The following is a 25526-nucleotide window of genomic DNA, read 5'->3' as shown; positions in this document are numbered from 1 at the left end:
GAATTCTGGGAGTTGAAGTCCACAAGTCTTAAAGTTCCCAAGTTTGGACACCCCTGGCACTGTAGGTTATTCAGGTTTACTTCTCATTCCTCATGAAGAGGATGACATTTCTAAAAATGTGGTCAAAAATATTGGACCCCTCTATTTTTCTCCAGAGAATCCCAATTTTCCCTGGAAATGAATTGAAACTGACAGAAGTAGATACGATAATTGTTTAATGTTCTAATTGTCAAGAAATTTTTCCTTAGTTCTAGATTGTAGCTGCTCTCCATTGTATAAATAAATAAGTAAGTAAGTAGTAAGTAAATAAAGCAAATAAGCATTGTGAAGGTAAAGGCTAGAAAACTATCTCCAAAGAGCTTCGTGTTGCTGTTACCATGTTTCAGAGGTGGTATTCAGCAGGTTCTGACCAGTTCTGGAGAACTGGTGGCAGAAATTTGGAGTAGTTCGGAGAACCAGTAAATACCACCTCTGACTGGCCCTGCCCCCATCTATTCTCTGCCCCCCGAGTCCCAACTGATCTGGAGGAAATGGGGATTTTGCAGTAACCTTCCCATGCCACACCCACCAAACCACGCCCACCAAGTCATGCCATGCCCACCAAACCACAGGCCCACAGAACCAGTAGTAAAAAAAATTGAATCCCACCACTGCCATGATTGATAAATTGATAAAGAGGTGTAAGTTATATGGAATCGCGGCCACTATCCCTGGACTTGGCCACAAGAGGAAAATTGACACTATACTGAACGGAAGGAAAACTTGAATGGTGGAGAAAAGAAACCCCAGAAGAGATCCTAGCTGATCTCTAAGATCAAGAAATAACAATATAAAGTCCGCCTTCCCTTACTGTCTTACTACCTCCATGGTAGAAGACCCAGGAAGATTAGGCTTCTGAAAGCCAGCACAAAAACCTAGATTGAGGTTTGCTAAAATCCATGTTGATAAGTCACAAGGCTTTTGGGAGAAGGTTCCCTGGATAGATGAAACAAAATTCAAGCTTTCTGATATGTTACAGCAACTCTTCTAAACACCAAGATATCTTTCTGGGTGTCTGTCAAATTCCTGAACCCGTATGGCTGTGCATTTTCTGGATATGTTTGTACAATATGTTAGCAGCTGGGAAACTGAAAAGCAAAGCACCGACCAGTGCCACCTTTATTCTTACAAACTAAACTAGGCAGGTGTCCCAGTCCAAGTTTTTGTTTGAAGTTAAGTACATCACTTGCCCAAGAAAAAAGATAAAAAGAAAGGGGAAAGTGGTTAGAAAAATATCAATTTAATCTGTTAAAATCCATTTTGGCTTTCTTTTTAAAAAAATAAATGATGACATGGTGTGTTATATGTCATGTGTTGTTGCCCATCTGAGGTTGTACTTACCTACTTTTAAGAACTGCTAAGGACCATCTTGATATGTAAAACTATAGAACTCAAAGTGGGTTTACTTTCTTTTTCTCATGACAGAATGTTAGGCTCAATTCCTGTTGCAAAACAAGGAGATTTCTTTCTGTCCCTCCCTGCTGTTATATTGCCTGCACACTTCAGTGAAGGGAAACCTTTTTCGTGTATACCAGGGAGTCCTAGTGAAATAATGGAATTGGCTTGAAAAGCATAAATATTGTTGGGCAGAGCTATGTGGTCCTGTGGTCAGAAGCAAAGAAATGGCCTGGACTTTATAGTGCAAACTTTAGGACTTTCAGGCTCATATGAATGGACAGCTGGAGGGGAGGAGAGGAACCTGTATGAAGAGAAAGGTTCCTGCTATACTGATTTCCACATGCACACCTTTTCTAACGCTATCAGGTCTGGGCTATAAAAGGCTGAATGACAGCAGCTGGGAAATGTTGTGTTCCAGACCTGGTTATGCTGTCTCTTCAGTAAAACTCTTTTTAAGTGGCTTTGTTTTGTTGTGGTATTGCTTTTGTCCTTTGCTCTCAGGTAATTGTTTTGAAGCCTGATGCAAACATTTTTATACTGTTATACATTAAAAACATAAACTGGCCTATAATTTCAATTCTTCTCAAGGAAGAGGATCACTGAGAAAATGAATTGAAGACTTGAGTGGTAGGTGACTCTTAAACTAAGGGAAGCTCTAACTTCCTACCTATGAACTTTTTCATTTGTCTTTGACAGTTGCTGGCACTCCTTTGCTTCTTCAGTCCCTGTACTTCTCAGAGGGTGCCCCTCCTCCTTGTTCCTACACCCATCTATTTTCTCAGAGAAGGCAATAAATCAAAAATAGTTGCAAGTTGAGAGAAGAGTAGCAGAACTGAAGGACTTTGTACGAGTTTCTGTCCCAGCTCTACAGGGTTGTTGCCAACATTACTGGGTCTCAGATCATGCCCAGGGATGTACATATTATGACATCACCAGAAAGTTTCCCCATCTCTAGTTCGTTAATACTAATGTGTAGACCTAGCATCCTGTGTCAGCAGAATACTACATTGTGCTAATTTCCCACTAGATCAGTGGTTGTCAACCTGTGGGTCGGGACCCCTTTGGGGGTCGAACGACCCTTTCACAGGGGTCGCCTAAGACCATCGGAAAACTCATTTTTGGTCTTAGGAACCGAGACACCAATTTGATGATTGGGGGGGTCACCACAATATGAGGAACTGTATTAAAGGGTCGCGGCATTGAAAACCACTGCACTACATTGATATTTCTGTATCAAAAGCAAACTACCCACTATATAAGCCAGGTGTGTAATGTCTTCCTCAGTCCAAACCATAGGGTAGGGGTGTCAAACTTGCAGTGTCACAACAGCGTCATGTGACGTATCGGAACTTTTCCTCCACCCTTTGCTAAACTGGGCAGGGGCGGGGCCAGCATGTGATGCATCCGGCCTGCAGCTGCGAGTTTGACATCCCTGCCATAGAGGTTAGCTTCAAATGACTAGATGGAGCAAGTCATGTTCATAATAAATGTTAGCCAATAGGAACTTGCCAGATCCCTGCCTTGGAGTGTATTATCACCCATCCTATAATGAAAGCATTGTTGATCATTTATTTAACAAGTGTTGTGCAGGATAAAGAGGAAGACACAATTTTAACAGTGGACAACTACTGATAACTTCAGGTTTCCACTACAGCAGGAATGGAATGGAATAGTTAGTAAGCATCTTCATAGCAGGTTAAGTGGGATGTGAGAATGAGACTAAATGTTTCTAGGTAACAACAGTAGGGATAACACCTTGCAAAGACAGAGTATTTTCTGATCTTCTACCTTCTTTCTGCTTTGCTACAATAATAAAGGGAAAGAAAAATATCAAGATATGGCTAGGGATTCTGAATGGGCTGTTGGTCATCAGATGTTTCATGTGGAGCTGTGCAATTGGGGGAGGAAAAAACCCTCTGCTATTTATTTTAAACTTAGCATGTCATCCACAGGTTCCTTCTAGTCATAACTAACCTAAAGAGCATTCCTAGAAACAAACTAGGGCTGTTCTTTGGTGAACTATCAAATAAGTCTACTTATTGGATGATGTAGTCAGTTTTAAAAAGCTATGGCTTGTAAACAAGCAATCTCATTATGGTACTTCTAAAGGGCAGGAGTCCTTTGAGGGATTCACTTGAATCCTTGATTTAATACAGCAGGGTACTTTTTATATTCTTGTTCTTCTGTGTTTTTTTAGGAGGTTACAAAGCCTTTTGTGTCCTTTCAGAAATTTAGGTATCTGGCTGTGCTGTGTATATTTTTTTTGTTTAAACCTAGCCTTCTAAAAGGTTGTGGAAATGTTCTCTTTGAAGTGAGGGGATCCTATTTTTAATATCTAGTAGAAATATCAAATGTTGCAAGGGAGCTGCTTGTAAATGAAAAGCGTGGGGAACGTGTTAAGTTTTAACGGCTGAAAAAGAACAATAATGAGGGAAGCTGCCCCCAAAGGGGGGGGGGAAAGAGAGGCGTAGATCAGGACAGATTTTTCTAAACTGATGCCTTCCTGATGGGTTCCTGATGGCTCATGATTCCTGCAGTCAGTCTGCATGACAAGTGATGTGAGTACTCATTCATCCCCAGGTTAATCCAAGCTCAGTTACAAGACGGAGAGAGAGAGAAATTAGACTGTTCATTTCATTTCCCATCTCACCCCCACCTCTAGAATACTCTGCTACTTTGATGAATCAACTGAACCTGACATTAAAGGAGAGGGAGGAAACTTCCTGTTTCTGGAAACTTCCTGTGATCATATAACAACTGAACAGTTTTGAGATTTCACAATGCTTTCCATTTCCTAATTAGGACACGCTTAAAAGGGAACAGTTGGCATTCCCGTTGGTGAGGGCCATGTGTTACCTGCAGCCGGCCAAGTTGAGAATGAGCCTGATTTTTCTCTTACCTTCGTTCTGCAATCGGCAGCTGCTCCGAACAGGTGCTGGCTCTCTTTAGAGCAGATGGCACCAAAAGTGAGTTTATTGGCAAGTGCCTCTGCAAAGCAACCCTTCTTCTCACACATATTGATGTGTATGCAACGTGTCACACTCAGTCAGACCCCCCCCCTTTTTTTTTTGTTATAGAGCACTTCAGTTTGCAATAGAAGGCCAGTGACTTGGCCTGATGACGATTGTGATCTAAGAAGGGTTGTAGTTTAAGGACCAGACCAAATGTTTTCAGGTTTTCCCTACTATGATATCCTATTCACTTAAAGAAACATGGATTGATGGGCCCTTAATAAGCAGTCAAATATCTTTAGATTGATATTGAACCTTGCATATTTTGAAATTTTGTTTTAAAGAGGTAGTGCAGATTATTCCAATTAGAGATACTTTCGTCAGCAAACAGACATAAAAACATGGTCCGCTGAGGTTGGTCCTAAAGTGAAGTAGGCAATTCAACCTGGGTAATATTGATTGTAGCTTACTGGCTTTGCCTAATTTCCCCTTTCCCACATTTCATTTTGAATCAGTGGTTCCCAGGTTTTGTGGCTGGATGGTCCAGTGATGAGGGAAGGGGGGAACTGGGCCATGCGAATGGCAGGTGGGCACACAACTCAATGTGCAAACAGTGGGTCATCCCGCACACGCCTCTGTGCACAGCTTGATTTGCACTTGTATGCACATATGTATGTGTGCTGGCCCACTACTCACACAGCCCGGTTGGGGACCTCTGTTTTAAATGATACGTGCCTCTGCCCTTCCCTGTACCCAAAAAGCAAGATATTTGATCAAGTAAAAAAAAAAGTGAGCGGCGTATCTCTCTAATCAGTGGTTTCTATCTTTGGCACACATTAGTGATGAACTTACAGAATTTGGTCTTTGTGAATTATGATGTGAACTATCATGTTCTCTAAGATTAGAACTACCGTATCTAAAATTTGCATTTATTTGTTCAATTTTACTGCGCAGTATTTGTAAACTTACAGTAGCTAAAATAAGCTAAGAAATATGTTTCCAGTGAGAAAATAGATATAGAAGTAACATACTCACACGCATATACAGATGTGCCAAATCCTTTTTTTAAATTCCCCATTACAGTGGAAATTGGATAGAATTAACTTCAGGTAGAACAGAGATGAAAGTGACACAGCCCATAAAGAGCCATAAAGAGACTGATTTGCCCATCATTGGCTGTCAGTTGCTTTCTACCCTCAATGAGAGAATTTAAACCTGGCAAAGGAGCCTAGAGGACGATTGGCTGCAAATTCAAGTATCTCCTTATGCCATTTATTAGTAGTCAGCAATAGTAAGTAGTACAGGAAATGCCTGATTCTTCAGGCAGTCAATGCAATGGACAAAATGTTATTTAAACTGCAACTCCTCATATAATGGACTAAGTTTATTTTTGTTTTATTTGAAGGCAATCAGACAACTTATAGATAGATATAATATATACCAATTTACTCCATGTGTATCATTACGTAAATGATGTTTTACGTGCGCCTATTTATTTACATGTTGAAATGACATAAAATTGATGCAATAGAGGTAATACACACTTACTCAAATAATGTAAAAGTTGTCAGTAACATAAATTTGGATGCAGTGGATGTTCAGATTAAAAAGATAGCCTATTTGCCCCAAATGGTATATTAAACCAAGGTTTGACTGAGAGGTGGGTTCCTACCAGTTTGGACCAGTTTGGCTGAGTAGGCAGTAACTCAGCCTGCCACACCGCCGAACCGGTTCTTTTGGTGGTGCCATAGGCAGTGCCATCTTGTTTTTTGCTGCGCACAAGGTTTTTTTAGTACTGTGCATGTGCGCATAGTAAGCATCAAGCACACCCATGCACGCAGCGCATCCCTTAGCAAACCGGCAGTAGCAATAGTCAGAAACCACCCTGGTATGACTTCTAGTCACTAGCATGGGTAGGTGAGGAAGGGGAGATAAATGATGCATTGTGACATTAAAATGCAACCTCCCCCCTTTTTTGTGTGTGGGCCATAACATATGTCAAAAGCATACATTCCATTGAATAGTCCTTGCTTGATAAGTCAGATTCTTCAAGTGTCTCTGCTATGGGCTGGAGTTTTTACAATACCAGCTTTAAATATCAGCTAGGAAAGAGTACTAGCTAATTTTGATTGGTGTCAAAAGATTGAGCTCTCTGGTTAGCATTGGAATGGGAATCCAGCAGGAAATTCTGGGATGGTAGGCCCAATTGGAGAATTGAAGAAATATCCCAGAAGGTAACAGTGGCAAACCAGAAGTCAAGCTCATTTCCCACAATCTTTAAAAAAAAAAAAAAAGCAACACTGCTTTGTAACAAAAACACTCAACCAAAGAATTAAAAGCATAGCCACAAAAGAAAAGAAAGCACAGCTGAATAGACACATATGGGATTTTTGTTCTCTCATATGGTGCTGAAATTTCTGTTGAATGAGATATGTGTGGGTTGACCTTGGTCAATGCTGTTCTTATTTCTATTATAACGCAATAGAAATAAGGAATAGTGTTTATAACATTGTATTGTATTTTTAACGTTTTGCATTTAATTTCTGCAAATTGTAACTTGCCCTAAGCTACTTACTGAACTGAACGGAATATGTTTCTAATAAATAAATCTGGTTAATTAATTCGCTTTTTCAGTTCATATATTACACCAACCCAGAGACTAGCCTATACAGTTTGATTTGCTTAACAATGCTGAGCTACAAAGAAACCAGCCACGTTACTGTTAATCAGTTTAAAGTGTTGTGCAAATGCATCTGTTCAATCTTTGACCATTGGTTGTGTTGCATGGAGCTGACTTTCTGGTTTCATAGAAAAGCCTGTTGCAGTGTGGCATGGACTGACTTTTCCATAGCAGAATCCTATATAAGGGCAACCTAAAATGCAGCAGTGAAATCCTCTGAAGTTTGCTACTGGTTCGGTGAGCCTGCTACTCACAAGTGTGCACATGCTTGCCTGAGGTGCTTCCGCACAGCTCTAAAAAAGGAACATTTTGAAGCCTTCTGAGTCTGCAAAGGTAAGTAGAATAGCGAGAGGGGGAAATCTGTTGCGCCATGCGATTTAGATTAGCTAGAAAGCAGGAAATGATTCTAGCTAATATAAATCACGTGTCACAGCTGATCGTCGCCCAGTTGATTGTCAGAAATACTAGTTCGCCCAAACTGGTAGCATTTTTTACTACCAGTTCGGGCGAACTGGTCCCAATCAGTAGCATTTCTCCCCTGCTAAAATGCCACCCTTTGTGACACAGCTGCAGTTCCTTTGTAACACTTTCAGGGTAAAGTTCAGATTTAGTAGTACCGTATAGAGCAGCAGTTCTCAACCTGTGGGTCGGGACCCTTTTGGGGGTGGAAGGACCCTTTCACAGGGGTCGCCTAAGACCATCGGAAAACACATATTTTCAAAAAAATGTGGAATAAAATAATTTTATGGTTGAGGGTCACCACAACATGAGGAACTGTATTAAAGGGTCGCGGCATTAGGAAGGTTGAGACCCACTAGTATAGAGGCATCAACCACCAAAAGTGTGTGACTTTTTGCCTGCTCATCATCACCTCTGCCCCTTCCTGGATCGGGATGCTCTGTGCACAGTCACTCATACCCTCGTCCTTTCTCGCCTGGACTACTGCAATGCTCTCTACATGGGGCTGCCCTTGAAGAGCACCCGGAGGCTTCAGCTGGTCCAGAATGCGGCCACGCGGGTTGTCATGGGGGTACGTAGGTGCTCCCATGTTACACCCCTTTTAGGCGGCCTGCACTGGTTGCTGGTTGTTTTCCGGATGCGATTCAAAGTATTAATTATGACCTTTAAAGCACTCCATGGCTTAGGCCCAGGGTACCTGCGAGACCACCTACTGCCACCAGTAGCCTCCCACCGTCCAGTACGATCCCACAGAGTTGGCCTCATCAGGGTGCTGTTGGCCAGGCAGTGTCGGCTGGTGACCCCCAGGGGGAGAGCCTTCTCTGTGGGAGCGCCATCCCTCTGGAATGAGCTGCCCCTGGAGCTCCGCATAATCCCTGACCTCCGGTCTTTCCAACGCGCCCTAAAAAGTTGGCTTTTCCAGCAAGCTGGCCTCGCCTGTTAATTTTAATTTTAACTTATTTTAAATGTATTGTTTTTTTAAAAATTCGGTTTGTTTTTTTGGAAATGGATTTAATCTTTTTTAACTTTTGGGATGTGTGTTTCTTAATGTTGTACGCCGCCCTGAGTCCTTTTGGAGAAGGGCGGCATATAAATCCAAATAAACCAAAACCAAACCAAACTTCAAGGGATCATTCAGCATTTTCAAGTGTTTTAGCATAGCCATTAGCTTTAAATATTCACTGTAGCATGGTCTAAACATTCAAAGGCATTGCTAAAGTCAATGAAGCATGGATGGACCTCTATCTTATGGCGGCCATCTGATCTCATGCCCCGTTTTTGAAACCCATGTATTCATTTAGTATTTTTCTCTCCGTTGTTCTTTGTAAGATCTTCAATAAGTTGTTTATATAATGATTTACAAATTGTTAGTAATTTATCTGTTCTCTTGCACCTTTTTCTTTCTGCACAAATATATAGACCATTTTTTCCCTAATATCTAGGCCACGCTGTTTTGTTCCATAGCTACCTCTTGGCACAGAACTGTTAATGCTGTAGCTACCTCTTCTCATACAGCTTCAAACAATTTGGTAGTGCTTTCTGCTTGACAGCTGGTCTATTGCTTTTCATACCTCACTTTTTAGTAGTCAATTCTGAATATGTCCTCTCTCTACAAATGTTTCCATCATTCTACATCCTGCCTGTAAAACTTATCTTTTTCTGCAGTTAAATGGTATTTCTTCCCAACTAACTGTTTTATATATTTCGTCCCTAATTTAACCCCTAGACCCGTGCCAGTCCGGCTTTCGCCCTGGGCACAGCACAGAGACGGCCTTGGTCGTGTTGGTAGATGATCTCTGGAGGGCCAGAGATAGGGGCTGTTCCTCTATCCTGGTCCTATTAGACCTCTCGGCGGCTTTTGATACCATCGACCATGGTATCCTGTTGCGCCGACTGGAGGGGTTGGGCGTCCGGGGCACCGTTTTGCACCGGACGCAACGTGTGTTGGCAGGGGAGCAGAGGTCGACACTATGCCCCCTTACTTGTGGGGTGCCACAGGGGTCGGTCCTCTCGCCACTCCTGTTCAACACATACATGAAGCCGCTGGGTGAGATCATCCGTGGTTTCGGGGTGGGATATCATCTGTACGCTGATGATACTCAGCTGTACATTTCCACCCCGAACCACCCCAACGAGGCCGTCAAAGTGATGTCCCGGTGTGTGGAAGCCGTACGGATCTGGATGGATGACAACCGACTCAGGCTCAACCCTTCCAAGACGGAGTGGCTGTGGGTTCCGGCTCCCCGGTTCAACCAGATAATTCCATCTCTGGCCATTGGGGGCATTCAACTCGCCCCCGTGGAGCGGGCGCGCAACTTGGGCATCCTCCTAGATGCCAGGCTGTCCATGGATGAACATGTGACAGCCGTGGCCAGGGGGGCGTTCCACCAGGTTCGCCTGGTACGCCAATTGCGCCCCCTATTGAACCGGGATGCCTTACGCACAGTCACCCATGCGCTGGTGACGTCTCGCCTGGACTACTGTAACGCTCTCTACATGGGGCTTCCCTTGAAATGCACTCGGAGACTGCAGTTGGTCCAGAATGCGGCCGCGCGGGTGATTATGGGGAGTACCAAGTACTCCCATGTGACACCTCTCCTGCGCGAGCTGCACTGGCTTCCTGTGGTCTATCGAGTGCGTTTCAAGGTCTTGATTACGATCTTTAAAGCGCTCCATGGCTCAGGACCTAGTTACCTGCGGGATCGTATTCTGCCCCATACATCCCTACGACCCATCCGCTCGCACAGAGAGGGACTTCTCCAGGTGCCGTTCACCAGACAGTGCCATGGGGCGGCGCCTAGGAGCAGAGCCTTCTCTGTGGCGGGCCCAGCCCTGTGGAATGACCTCCCCCCGGATATTAGGACCACTACTGACCTCCGCTCCTTCCGTGTCAAGCTCAAGACCCACCTTTTCCAAATAGCTGGCCTGGCTCAACCATAACTTCGTATCGCTCCTGATGGGTTTTTTAATTTAGTAATTTTATTTAAGGGGATTTTAAATTGTGTTTTTAATTGTCTTTCACTTATAAGTCAACTCTCCTCTATGTCTCTGTTCTTTTTGTATATATGTTTGTCTTATGTGTATTTTTATTCGTTTTGATTGTACGCCGCCCCGAGTCCTTCGGGAGAGGGTTGCGGCTAATCAAATAAAATTATTATTATTTATTATTATTAATGGTTTGTGTACATTTTTATTTGCATCTTTTGTTTTGTATTATTTATAAATGCATTGTGCTTCTTTTTACAGTTGTAGTATTAGTACTTTCAATATTTTAAATTGTTTTGCAGTCCACCAAGGGAAACTCTGGCCATTGGGTTGATGAAAATTATTTTTCATCTGGTCTTGATAGATGCATGCTCTGTGAAGGGCAGAAATGGAGAGAATAACAAAATGCTTTTATTCCTTGGCTTAAATGGAAGAGGTTATAACATGGGATAAGAAGGACATGGTGGTTCAGTGGCTAAGCTGCTGAGCTTGTCGATCAGAAAGGTCGGCAGTTCAGCAGTTCAAATCCCTAGTGCCGAGTAACGGAGTAAGCTCCCGTTACTTGTCCCAGCTTCTATCAACCTAGCAGTTCGAAAGCATGTAAAAATGCTAGTAGAAAAATAGGAACCACCTTTGGTGGGGAGGTAACAACGTTCCATGTGCCTTTGGCATTTAGTCATTGTGAGAAAAATTATCCCAGGTAATTTTATAAATAGAAAGAAAACCAAAACAAAGAGATTAAAAGCAACAAAAAGCTTTATTTATTGATAAGAGGCTTCTTATCAATAGACTGCATGCGCATGTAGGATTCTCTAGGCAAAAAGAGAATGGTTACAGGTGGAACAGGTAACTCTTAAATACACAAAGTGACATCTCAATATACATCATCAAGCAATTACAAAAATACATGTGATCCATGTTCGTGCTGAGTAACAATGTTAGCAGATATCATACGACTGGCATGGAAATATCATGTCTCAAAATACATTTACTCTTTTCACCATTGAATTTCACTATCAAATAAAATGAAATTCAATGGTGAAAAGAGTAAGGTTCTACATTTAGGCAACAAAAACAAAATGCACAGGAACAGTATAGGTGGTACCTTGCTCAACAGTAGTAATTGTGAAAGGGATCTTGGAGTCCTAGTGGGCAACCATTTAAATATGAGCCAGCAGTGTGCAGCAGCTGCCAAAAAAGCCAACACAGTTCTAGGCTGCATCAACAGAGGGATAGAATCAAGATCACGTGAAGTGTTAATACCACTTTATAATGCCTTGGTAAGGCTACACTTGGAATACTGCATCCAGTTTTGGTCACCACGATGTAGAAAAGATGTGGAGACTCTAGAAAGAGTGCAGAGAAGAGCAACAAAGATGATTAGGGGACTGGAGACTAAAACATATGAAGAATGGTTGCAGGAACTGGGTATGTCTAGTTTAATGAAAAGAAGGACTAGGGGAGACATGATAGCAGTGTTCCAATATCTCAGGGGCTGCCATAAAGAAGAGGGAGTCAAACTATTCTCCAAGGCACCTGAGGGTAGAACAAGAAGCAATGGGTGGAAACTAATCAAGGAGAGAAACAATTTAGAACTGAGGAGAAATTTCTTGACAGTTAGAACAATTAATCAGTGGAACAGCTTGCCTCCAGAAGTTGTGAATGCCCCAACACTGGAAGTCTTCAAGAAGATGTTGGATAGCCATTTGTCTGAAACGGTATAGGGTTTCCTGCCTAGGCAGGGGGTTGGACTAGAAGACTTCCAAGGTCCCTTCCAACTCTGCTATTGTATTGTATTGTATTTGAATACTTTTAGGTAGTTTCCAGTAATATGAGTGTGAAACGTCAGCTGCCCCCTCTGGAATGTCCCCAGAACACCCCAAAGAACTTCTGATCTTGTACGTTCCCAGGGCTTAAACAATAGCATGATATTGACCACCTTCCGTCAAAACATCTCTAGAACATAGGGGACTTGCCAAGGGGACTTCCAAAACCCATTAGGATATTTTCAGCCAAGTCATCATAACTTCAACCCATCAACTTCTGCATTTTAGTTCCAACTTGTAAATTTCCTAGCAAGCAAGCAATTTATGCTAAGCTTGTAGCATAATCAAAATGGAGTTTCAGACTCAAAATGGAGTTTCAGACTTTATCCAAATAACCCAATTCATCCTTTTTCTCTCAGTCATGCCGGCCACATGACCACAGAGACGTCTTTGGACAGCACTGGCTCTTCGGCTTTGAAATGAAGATGAGAACCGCTCCCTAGAGTCGGGAACAACTAGCATATATGTGTGAAGGGAACCTTTACCTTTTTATAACATGGGATGCATAGGGAAGGGAAGCGTTCATTGTGTGTCTGCAAACAGAAGCAGTTATACACAGGGCTATCTAAAAATGGAATTCCTCTCTTGCTTTGTAGTATATGTGTAACTTGAACTCCTTGCTTCCCTTTTATCAGTTTCATACCTGACAGCAGGTTTTCTTTTCACGACCCTGCGGCTCTGAAGTCACTGGCATCTAAACTAATGGCTCCAGTTTATGTTAAAAGGATTCAATTAGCACTCCCAGAGAATGAATACTTCAGCTCTGGAATATGCTAAAATACCATATCTGCTTCATACCCTCAGATAACCATAATGATTCTCAAGCTGACCTCCATTCCTGGGCATTCCAGTGCAGTTTCTTGTCAACAGTAGAAAAGTAGGTTTCTTTTGCCTTTGGGAGGGATTTTTTTTTTCAGTCCTCCACTTTAATTTATATCATTGGGATTTTCTGGAGTGACCCTCCATTCAACTCTTAACCAGATTTAACTCTGCTTACCTTTTTTGAGGTCAGTCAAATTATGCTGCTCATCCAGACAAGGAGCACAACCAAGAGCATCAGTACTAACTTTATTATAAGGAACCATTAAACAGAATCTTGCCAGTCTGAAAATATTTCTCCCACCCTCTCTTTTTAGCTTCCAGGAAACTAGGCAGGATTCCTTCTCAAATGTTTCCCGTGCTTTTCCCCTCATCTGTGGACTTTGTTCCCTTTGTTGTCCTGGCTGTAGTGTGTGTGTGTGTATGTGTGTGTGTGTGTGTGTGTGTGTGTGTTTGTCTCCCAAGGTCATACCAAGGTCTCCCACATACCATCACAAGTTGGCTAAGTGCCGATACCTTCTGAGAAGCTTGCATTCAAGTGTACCTTAATCTTCTTTGTTTAAGCTTAGATACTTGGATGGTTCCCCCCCCCCCCTCCATGGCGACATCACATTCATTCAAGCCAGAGGAAAAAGAACTGACCAGAAGGGCTTGGTGCATTTCCTTTCTCCCTGGGCACCAAGACCCCCATGCTAGCTTGGTTTTGCTGTTCATTTTAAACAAACAACTGGAGTCGACGCAACCAGATGAGGCTGACATCTGCTTCTTCGACTCTTGCCAAGTCATTGCTGTTCCATAGCTAGCATGGATGAGAGAGGATGCCAAGTTCTCTTGGAAAGGCACAGTGCATTCTTCACCCCACCCCCCTCTCTCTGTCCCTGTCCCTCTTCCTTTCCTCCAGTATACTGAGGAGAGTATCTGAGGTGGATACGAAGCCGCTTGAAAAAGGGAAACAACTTCTCAAAGGGCTGGCCCTATTTAGTCAGGAAAACAAGAGCCCAAGTGGTGATCTAACAGCTCTCGTGAGGAGATCATGCCACAAAAGAAAACCATTTCTGCCAAATAGGCAGTATCTGTAAGCATTGAAGGATAAATTAGGTTCAGATAAAGGGCTTAAAATTGTAAGATAGCAGAATTCTGGGAACATGGCCCTTAAACAGTTGCTAAAGCACATTCTCTCTGCACAAATTCAAAAAAAAAAAAACATTGTATACCCAGCACTTTTATATGTATATACACACACAAACTCACATTTCAGTGAAGAACACAGAAACCGGCTTCATGATAGTAAGACCAATGACCCAAGTAGCTCACTGATGCTCCTCAGACAGACATAGGCACTCCCATTCCTACTTGGAGAAGCCACAGCAGAACAGGTTCACCTGGTTGAGCTTTGGAGAACAGAAGCTTAATTATTTCATAGGTTGGGAGGTCATACAGAGTGTAGGAGAAAGAGGAAATCTTCAACAGTTTCTCAAGGAGAAGAAGACCAATAGAAGTGACTGTAGGACTGCTGAAAAACTCTAGCCGAAGAAATTCTTTCAAAATTTTGCCTTTTTTAGTGGAGGGGAATTTAACTGAAGTGTGGAATGCCAGTGAAACTACAGGCTATTGTACAATAGAGAATTAGACACTCATATGTACCCCATGGCTACCTTGTAGCTAAATTAATTTAAGAACCATATACCTTACCCATGGCAAAATTTTCAACATGCTATTTTTCTTTTAAATTATTTTAAAAATAAATTTTCTTTCATCAAGTTTAGTAAGAACCCTAGATGTTTAAAGGAACAATTTCGGCTTCAAGTGCTATAGATTCTTCTTAATTTTTTATAGCTGGAAAAAAAAGTTGCATAATGTGAACTTTAATTGTGTACATAAAAGAATTGTCTGAAGTTCTCAATGGCCTATGGAATATGGAAACCATAATCCAATGGAATATGGAAACCATAATCCAATGCAGATATTTTAGTAATTGTTTTGCAAGCAGATCCCTGTGAGGAAGAGCATGGAAATCAGCTAGCTCTGATATGTTCTTGGCATCAAATAAATGTTCCAATTTTATTCAATGCCAAGAACATATTTGCAAACTAAGATTGAAAGTTGATCCTGCAGCATGGGGACTGGCGGACTTTTATCTGTTAGGGAAATTATAAACTGACAGAATCTTTTCTGCCAGCTGGATCTGGATGATGGACCAAATTGCATCTCCAATCTTAAATGATGGGTCCCTAGGAGAAGAGACTTTGAACTTTCCAAACCCATATCATATTATTCTAGATATTACTCAAAGGCTTGAGTGCAACCCAGCTTCAAGCAAATTCTACTTTTTACTTCCCCAGTCCACTGAAATCTGGCATCAAAAGCACAAACTCATTTAATTGGTATCAAAATTAAAGTTAGGCTGCCAATGTAGGCAGTTCTGAGAATCTGAAAGCTGAAGTTTATACGTCTCAAGGAATGCTCATCTAGGAAAAGTTTCCCTAATATTTGTGCATCTTAATTGTAAAAGCCATTATTACGGTAGATTATTACAGAATTTACAGAATAACAGGGTTGGAAGGAACTTTGGAGGTCTAGTCCAATCCCAGTGATCAAGCAGAATTTCTTTCTGTTCCTTCTGGAGCAGGGCTGTCAAACTCCCAGCCTGCGGGCCGGATGTGTCATGCACTGTCCACGCCCATTTTAGCAAAGAGGGGGAAAGTCCTGATACGTCATGTGATACCGCCATGATGACGTGAGTTTGACAGCCCTGTTCTAGATGAAGCAAATATACTGTACATATCCAGAATTCATCCAATTTTCTAATTATCTCAAAACTTTGGGTGCTTATCACCCCATCTCTTGTTTTTGTAAGGTGGCATAATGAGTTGAATGAAAAGTAACCCCTTTAATGTTGCCTATTGACAACAGTACCAATGTATTAATGCTCTGACATTTTCTTTAGTGCATGCTCTCTCACTTCAGTTCAGGGGGACTTGCTGCGAGAAACTTCTATCTTTTCCCCATACTGAAGGAATACCTCCATGGGTACCTGTTTCTTGCAAATGAAAAGATGGAAATGACTGTCAGGATCTGACTGAAGAAAGCAAATGTTAAAGCAAAGATTGCTTTAATTGTCCATTGTAAAAAGTATGCAGTGAATGGTAGCAATAATGCAGAAAAGTAAGCACTGGTAATAAAAGAGCTTATTCCAAGGGTTGTTTTCCCATTTCATTATTAAAATACCCCCAAGTTATGGAGACGAATGCTTTAGTTTTCATTCAAGCAAAACATGGGGAAATACTGAGGGTGATTTTTTTTATTATTAGTGATAGGAAAGTACTAATGCTAATACTCTCCACATTTTATCTTAAGTCCCTTTGCAAGACCTCTGCAAGGCCTATAATTCTCCTACAGTAAACTAAAATGAACACAGAATCATTTTTTTCTGTTACCTTTAGATCCTTTATCCAAAGAATTATAGATATACAATGTTCATATTTCTACAATTGTATCTAGTCACCTGCAAAAATTGGGGCTCTGTAATATTGATTAGATTTATAACCTAAAGGAATCTATTCAGACTAACCAATCCCTGATTTTTGACTACTATAAAGTGGCATGTCTCCTCTTCTACAGTGAGTAGACCAATGTCATCCAGGGACCGTCTAACGAGTATGGATTTGAATTTGGGTTGCCCACTCCTAAATTAATTCTCTAACCCATCATGCTATACTTGTTCAAGTTCACATTGACCCTAGATTTAGAGCCAGGCATGTTCTCCGTTAAACTGTTAAATATTTTCTCTTTCTGATTGAGTTCAAAGTTCTGTTATTAATCATTCATATGACTTCTTGTAAATGATTCCTAATAAGATTCTTTCCTTCTTTTTCTTTCTTTTGTCTTTGGCAGGCATTGACAGAAAATAGTTTGGGGGTCATCACAACTGAAATCCGCGAGGCTCCAGAGTTCTATTATGCTGAAGAATATCATCAGCAGTACCTAAGCAAGCACCCTAATGGTTACTGTGGACTCGGAGGCACAGGGGTTTCCTGTCCTATTGGTATTAAAGGATGATCCTTACTCACAGGGCAATCATTCCCTAAACCACATGTCAAACTTAAAGAAGTGTGTTTTGGCTTTTTACCGCAGACTTCAGTGTAGCTTTCACAAATATGAAATCAGTGACATTTATTCTCAAGGGAAGGTATAGTATCAAGTAATGCAAAATCAATTGTGCAACCTTTCTTGGACTATATCCTTTTGAGTTTAGATAGGGTGGGGGGGAAATCACATTTTTAAATAGAAATAAATTCATTACATTTAGCAAATCTGCATAGTGGATTCTGCCTTTTCAGAAGATAATCTTCTAAAACTATGAAGGGTCACCCTTAATAAATATAGGGACATCTGAACCATCCATGATGGTTTATATCAGAGTCATGCAATTTCTGAAGCCATGAAGGCCATAATGGTCTTTCCATGGCATGTTGAGGGCTAAACTCCAGTTGTGCAATATCCATTGGCTCAGTGTTTAAAAGATTTATGTTTTCTTAAACAAATGAATGCACAAACCATTGCAAGGATTAAGGTTAAGGAAATCTCACCCCTTAAGCACTCTCCTAACCCCTAAAATGAGAGGGAACAGTTTTGATTTTTGGGCTCTGTTCATTGGCCAGATTTGCAAAAGTGGTCGTGGTAGATTATATGTGACATATAATCTGCAATGTTGCACTCTTATAATCTTGCTGAATATGTATGCATCAGAATCCCATTAGTGCCATGTGGGTAAGATTTTGTGGGATCATATAAGCTAACATAACTTTTTACATTAATACTATAAGCTAAAGAGTTAAGGCAAATGTATGCATGTCAAGTTTAAGTAACAAGAAAAGATATTAGCAAAATTATTGGGGGGAATGTTTCCTGGGAATGAATTGAATTTGAGAAACAGGAGGCAAGGGCAGGGTTAGCATCTCCACACCTCTCCCATTTCTTTACTCAAAATATCCAATCTTGCAATTCACTTTATAAATTAACACCAGAGATACAATATTAACAACTAGCTATTAGCCTGATAGCTCTGTCCCAGGTTGTGGTACCATTATATATATAGGCTTTTTGAAGTCAACTGCTAAATAAATTTCAAGTAGGAACATTATGTAGCTATAACTACCCATAACAACTATTACATTATGCAAGAAATAGAGTATTTGCTGAAAGTAAGTGAGCGATGTGAGAACATTGATATTGAGTAAGTTTCTTAATTGATTTCTCAGCTTGATTCTGAAATGAAAAAAGAAAGCTTGAAGTTTTATGAGGTTTTCCACTCACAGATTTCTTTCATGCCCCAAATATTTGTTTCGTACAAACATGCTTAAGAAGGTGTTCCCTAATTCTTTCACCACTCGCCATCTCTTACACCAACACACATACAGAGTGAGTGAGTTTCTCAATAGTGGGAATGGCCCACATGCAGAAGAAGCAAAGTAGATTCTGTTGACCTGAGAATTGGTCTGAATTAGTAGGGAAACTGTATCAAATTATAACAATAAAAGGGCTGCAAATATAGATAATAGTTCTTTGGGCTGTTATCTTAAGTATATAAAATCCAGGTCTGGGACTTGACTTTTGGCTCACAGCTTGGTAACTATAGATCAGGTACTCCTTCCTGGAGGTCTCCACATAGCCATAAATCTTTGCAGTACATCTCTCTTCCAAATGCTCTCTTGTAAGAAAGAAAAATTGTGAAATTGTGAACTGGTGAACATCCTTTAAGTCACACTCACACAACCACTTCCCGCTATTTGCTTTTTATCTTGTTGATCGGTGATGGAAATCAGCAAAACGTATGGTGCATTTCAGTGTCGGCCATTGGCAAGGTCTTAATGTGTAACTCTGCCTTCCCTCTTGGATCCCCACCATCACTTGAAATGCCTGGTTCCTATAGTAACAGAATGTATTGTGTTGAGCATTATACCTCTGAATTGTTCTATTGTTCACTGTCAAGGAAACCAGCACTATCTATAATTTCCCAGCCACTTGGTGAAAAGGAAATGAAAGGGAGAACGGGTATAATGATGATGTTGGTAGCTTACTCCTGCTATCTTTGCTTCTGGCTAATATTGGTTGGTGTGGGTGTGGGTATTCTACTGAGTGGGATCTCTTTGGCAAAACAGTGTTCATTGCCAAAGAGCAATCACAAATTACAGCTTTAGAATCACCATTGTTTAAGATGAAAAGTGCTGTTGGAGTTTGTATTCGTTAGCACATCTTGATACCATTTGATTTTGGGTTTAGCAAAGCATCAAGAGAGGTTTTCTCCTACCAGGACACTTATTTCTCATAGTGGTTGCTTAATGTAATGCTATCGGATCATCATTTCAAACAGCCTGCCCAGCCTGCCTTAAGACTGTATTTATTTGTGTACTGCCTAGAAATGTTACTGATCTATTCATTGCTTTTGGCTTCTTGACCTTTTGTGCCCTTTGTAGAGACGTAATGAATAATTTGCCTCCTTAGTCATTATATGTTAATGTGATCTAACCAATCCAAATATAGCATATATTTAGCATATATAGCATCCAAATATATTATTTTCAGATGGGCTGCTGCATTTGCCTCCTGCAAGAAAACCAGAGAGACTTCGGTACCTTAAAGAGAATCGTGGCCTGACTCCATTTCCTCCCAGTCACAGCATAAGCATATTTGGCAACATTGTTTGACAACCATGTCCCCTCCCATGATGTTACATTAATCTTATTTCAAACCATGAATGAGACAGCTTAAATAATTCCTATCCCTACCAGATTTAAAGTAGCATTCCTCCTCCCCCCAGTTCAACATTATGCAAGATATAAAATGGTACAAAATCTATTGGGATTTGTCACCAGTAACCTTGGAGGGAAGTCAAGTGACAGAAATGATTGAGAATAGAGGCAGGTTAGAGTTTGACAATGGGAACATCAACATTCAATCTGGCAATATTTTGTGCCACCTCAAGTATGGGTGAGTAGTGCTTCAGCTCATCAGTGGGGAAAGACCCTCTATATAACATAGCCATTTACAAATGAGAATATCAGGTGCGTAAAAAATATCACGCTAGTGCTGGAGAGGGCAACCCCCCCCCCCCAATCTGCAGACAGCTGCAATCTCCCATTTGCAGCTCCCCAAATTTCTGTAGGTAGGTTTGGAATGACTTTAAATTTTTGATATTTAGGGAGGTTAATAGACATACTCAGAACCATAGTCTTGCAGAGACATAAGGCCTCTCATCACTCATTTAAAAACCCCAACTCCTCCAAAAATTGGAGTCATTTTTTTCTATTCTGGATAAGGTTAAAGAGTAAAATGAGTGTCTTGAGCTATAACTTCTTACTAACCTTCCCCTAAATTAAAAACAAAAACAAAAAACAACCAGGCCTGCCTATTGCCAGTATTTATAAAATCAACACATAAAAACAGATTCTGGTTTGGTTAAATTATAGCTGTGTTGTTTTATTGACAGTTGTCCTTATCTTGTGCCCTTCAGACAGAGTATCTGGCATTTCAACTCCATAATCAGCCACATACAAACTTAAAAACAAATATTTGTCTTCCTGTCTTCCTCCCACTCCCAAAGGGATCTGGGTAGCACTTTCTGTCCTCCTTCTATATGTATGTATGTATGTATGTATGTATGTATGTATGTATGTATGTATGTACTATGTATGTATGTATGTATATATGTATATATATATATATACATCTACAAAAACAAAATCTACAAAAACAAAATCTACGAAAACAAATGTATGTATGTATGTATGTATGTATGTATGTATGTATGTATGTATGTATGTATGTATTTGTGTTACAACCCCTGGTATGTGCTGATAAATAAATATATAAATAAAGTATGTATACACATACATACATACATACATACATACATACATACATACATATTCACACACACACTTGCAGACCTCACATATATATATATGTATATGTGTATATATATATATATATATATATATATATATATATATATATATATATATATATATATATATATGTGTGTGTGTGTGTGTGTGTGTGTGTGTGTGTGTGTGTGTGTGTATTTATGTTACAACCCCTGGTATGACTAAATATGGGAGGAAGGTCACTACTCCCTCTTTCTGTCCTTCGGCTTATCACAAAGACCATGCAGGCAGAAAACCATATTTTTATTTTTACTGTTGCCTTTTTATATTTGTGTTGTAATTGTACTGATAAATAAATAGGGTATGGCTAGCTGATGAGAGCTAATTAGCTCGAAATAGATCTATCCTAGTCTCCCTTTATTTATTTATCAGTACAATTACAACACACACACACACACACACACACACTTGTAGAGAAGTGTAGTAATTGCAGACCTCACATATATCTATACACACAGACAGACACACTTGTAGAGAAGTGTAATAATTGCAGACCTCACCTCCCAGATAGTAAAAAGGTAGATGCATGCCTTAATTCCAATAAGAGCTTGTTCCATAATAATTGCACTATGACAGAAAAAACAGCATTTGCTTACCACAATCTGGAGAGCAATAGGATTCAAAGCCAGTGATGCCCAATCCATGCTGTCTGCTACCTTCATGGTGAATGCAAGTCTAGATAATGCTTAATTCTCAGGCAAAGGTGTCATACGATGGCTGCCAGTATCAGACATTTTCAAAGGAACCAAGTTGCTTGTAGGGGTCTCTAGATGAGATCTTAAGTGGAATGAAGGACAAAATGAAAGCCTTGCACCAAAGGTTGATTCTGAGACTAAAAGAGACACGGATCATCTTCAAGCTGTGGGGAACTCCATCCTCAATCTGAATGGAGAGCAAGGGTGTCAAACTCGATTTCATTGAGGGCTGCATTAGGATTGTGTTTGACCTCGGGGGCCAGGGTTGGTGTGGCCAGCTTGACATCACTCGTGTTGGGGGCGCCTATGGTGTTGGGGGCGCCTATGCGAAAACAGGCTCTCAAGCTCCGCTTTTGCTGGCAGAGGCATCACGGGCCAGTCCTTTGCTGTTTCCAGGGCAGCTTCTGGGCCAGATCTAAACACCCCATGGGCCTTGAGTTTGACCCCCCTGATATAGAGGAAACATGTTCCCTTACAAATAGCAACAGTCTCTGCTGCTGGATGGGCAGGTTTGATCTTTGCCCACTTTTATAACACCAGATTCATAGGTCTTTAAGATAATATCACATGATCACATCAAATATTTCATCATTCCTTTGGAAGCACAAGGTAACAAAAATTAATCACATTATCCTGAAAGCCATCAATTACCTTATCTAAACAAATCATTGAGTACTTCTGGGCAAGAGATTCATATTTTATATTTTTCATTGTACCAAGAAAAACAAGAAATGGTACATTATCCTGACTGGAACAAGTGAACTGTGACATAAGACATTGTCAGTTCTGAAGGGAGACTGTGAGATCCATCATAGAATGTCTTCATAAAAGTGATACTGTTGCCTCCCTGGACTTACAGGACATCTACCTACACATTCATATACTATACTCATTCCACTGATAGTTCCTGAGGTTTGAATGCCAGAGTATTTGTTAGCAATTAAAAGCCCTGTGCTCAGCTCCTAGAAGGTTTATAGAAGTGAATGGAATTGTCGTAGCTGTTTCAGATCCCCCAGGAATATGTCTGTATGATTTGTTTTCCTGATTTTCATTTACCAAAGAAGGGGAGAAAATGACATCAGTGTGTCAAGGATTGTTTCCTTATCAGTGAAGAAATGGGCAACCTTCAACTAGCACATAGCCTACAGCTCTTCAGTACCATTCTCACCACTAATAGAGTATCTGTTAGATCGGGTAATGGATAGGCACACACAGGCTAACGGTAACAACAGCTCTTTATTAAGTACAACAAGTGAGAACAATCCAGCGAAGGTTGAGTCTGACAGCAGCCCATTTATAGGGAGCTGTCAGACCCTTCGACCAATACGATTAAACCTCTGTTCCCGCCGGAACAGAGGACCTTGGTGGAAACCACTGTGGTTAAAGCAAGTATCTAACAGTATCTTAATAAGATGGAATTTTGAACCAAGTTTTATTCTTGGCTCCTGGTTCACGGCAATCCAGGAAGTCTACTTGAATTGTAACAAGAAGCAAATTATCAACAATGGTTTCCTGATCAGTTTAGCTACTCCCATTATGTGGAACAGACAAATAGGAGTGATATTAGGGTGACTCGGAGCACTTTCTGTGAAATAAGCTATTATTTTGTGTTTGTTATATTTTAGTGATAATTGCTTATCCTACCCATAGAACATGCCACATCCAGACTGGACTTATATTCAGTTTTTCATTGATTTTTCTGGTGGTAACTTTATTTCATTTATACCAATGAATGCATGTTATTTATACACTTTTCAAGAATATGGGCCGTCACCCCACAAAATGGCTTGGTGGGCATGGAGAATATTTTCACAAAATAAGCATTTTAAAAAGTTAACCGAACACATTGTGATCAACCTGTTACTCTAATCCAGGGGTGTCCAAACTTGGGAACTTTAAGACTTGTGGACTTCAACTCCCAGAATTCCCCAGCCAGCCGCCTGGGGAATTCTGGGAGTTGAAGTCCACAAGTCTTAAAGTTCCCAAGTTTGGACACCCCTGCTCTAATCAGTTCACTGAGCTAGCAAGATAAAGTCACTGAGTCCTTCCAAGGTGAGATTATTTTGTAGATATTCCATCTTTAATCATGAGACCTAAGAAAGTGTGTGGAAAAATGGAGCCTATTAACGTTTTATTGCTAGTTGGCAATAAAGTTGGCATTCTCCCTTTAAAAATAGAGCATATATTTTGGCCTAGGTTTAGAGACCTTCTCTTCGAAGGAGTAATATATTGGCAAAAAGTTTGTGTGTCTGTGTGTACAACTTCATTAGTGTCTGAATAATTAAGGAAGAGATGCAAGAGAATGGCAAAATGTCAGTATCCATTTCATGCCGTTTTACTTCATGTACGTCAAAGAGATGGGTGGCTTGCTTGTTAGCTCAACTTTGGCAAATGGCATTAATTTACGGTTTAGAGAAAAGGGTTCATTCAGAAAACAGCTTGTGGAGAGCAAGTCAAACCTTTTCCTTCATATCAATAGCTTCCAATCTACATTATCCCTTATAATTGCTATTTTCTTTTTTAAAAACATACGAACCCAGGCTTCGTTTCCCTATTGTGAGCCTTTCTTCCTCATTATTGGAATATATGAATGCAATATGGTTTGTAGCCAGAATATACTTCTCACTCAGATTTTTCCTTTGGGTGTCCCAATTGCTTTCAATAAAATGGTACCCTTTCTAATAGTGGTGTACTTTTCTTCTTTCACATAACTCTGATCCTAGCTGGATATCTCAACACTGTCAAAGGGCATTCTGGTGTATTTATTTAGGAATTCATTCATTCTTTCTTTCTTTCTTTCTTTCTTTCTTTCTTTCTTTCTTTCTTTCTTTCTTTTTCTTTTTCTCTCTCTCTCCTCCCCTCCCACTCTCTCCCTCTTTCTCGCTCTCTCCCTCTCTCTCTCCCTAACCCGATCCTCTAGAACAGTATTATCTAAGGTTCAGTAGAGCAGGTTAATAAGAACATAAAGAGCACGTGGGATTAAATCAAAGGCCTCTTTAATCCAAAATTCTTCTTCCCATATTGGCCAACCAGATATCATTGGGAAGACTGCCAGCAGGATATGAGAGCAGTTTTAGAGTACTGAGAAAAATATCCCTGTGATCTATTAGCCATTGATAGCTTTATCCTCCAGGAATTTGGTTTGCCCTTGGAGATTGGTGTGGATAGATGGCTGTCAATTCTGCCAACACTTGCTTAATTAATGGAACCTGGAAACGAGCCAAGCAATTTTTACATAGCCCTCTTCAGCATTTATTCTTCATTGCAGAGCTCATAAGCATGCACACACCCCAATTAATTAGGGATCTGGGAGTAGTGAAGCAAGTAAAAATACAACTAGAGCAACAGTAGAAAAAGCTCTGAGTTTCATTGAGGACAAATATTTGGGGATGTTGATGGCAACAAAAATAATCTTAATTATAGGCCAGTGTTACATCTCTGCAATGTCATTGAGAGAGCTATGCTTTTGAGTGAAAGGAGGATAACTTGCCTCTCAAACAAGACTGGGGTATACCTCAAAAATCCCCATGACTTGTGTGCAAAGAATTATGTGGATAAAGATTGGTATGTAATAATCTGTTGGTAAACAGACCATAGTGTTTAGAAATGTAAGATTAGAGCAGGAATTACAAATGCCCAGTATGTAAATTTAAATATCAGGAATGATTTAAAATGGGTCTCTTTAACTTTTGGCCTGGTTTTCTATGACAGAAATGTATAGTATATTA

At 40.5% G+C, this 25526-nt stretch overlaps 1 protein-coding gene across 1 annotated transcript in view; it reads left to right on the top strand.

Annotated features, from left to right (window-relative positions):
* Positions 1–18715, top strand: part of MSRA (methionine sulfoxide reductase A) — a 224203-nt gene extending 205488 nt beyond the window's left edge. The window contains exon 6 of the mRNA XM_081943808.1: positions 17052–18715. Coding sequence (XP_081799934.1) covers positions 17052–17216 — 165 coding nt within the window. The 3' untranslated portion in view covers positions 17217–18715. The remainder of the gene's footprint in view (positions 1–17051) is intronic.
* The last annotated feature ends 6811 nt before the right edge of the window (positions 18716–25526 follow it).

Source organism: Natrix helvetica (assembly GCF_964273705.1).
Source record: "Natrix helvetica genome assembly, chromosome: 2".
NCBI classification, from domain to species: Eukaryota; Metazoa; Chordata; class Lepidosauria; order Squamata; family Natricidae; genus Natrix; species Natrix helvetica.
The sequence above is the reverse complement of the archived record's forward strand: the minus strand, read 5'-3'. Positions and strand labels throughout refer to the sequence as shown.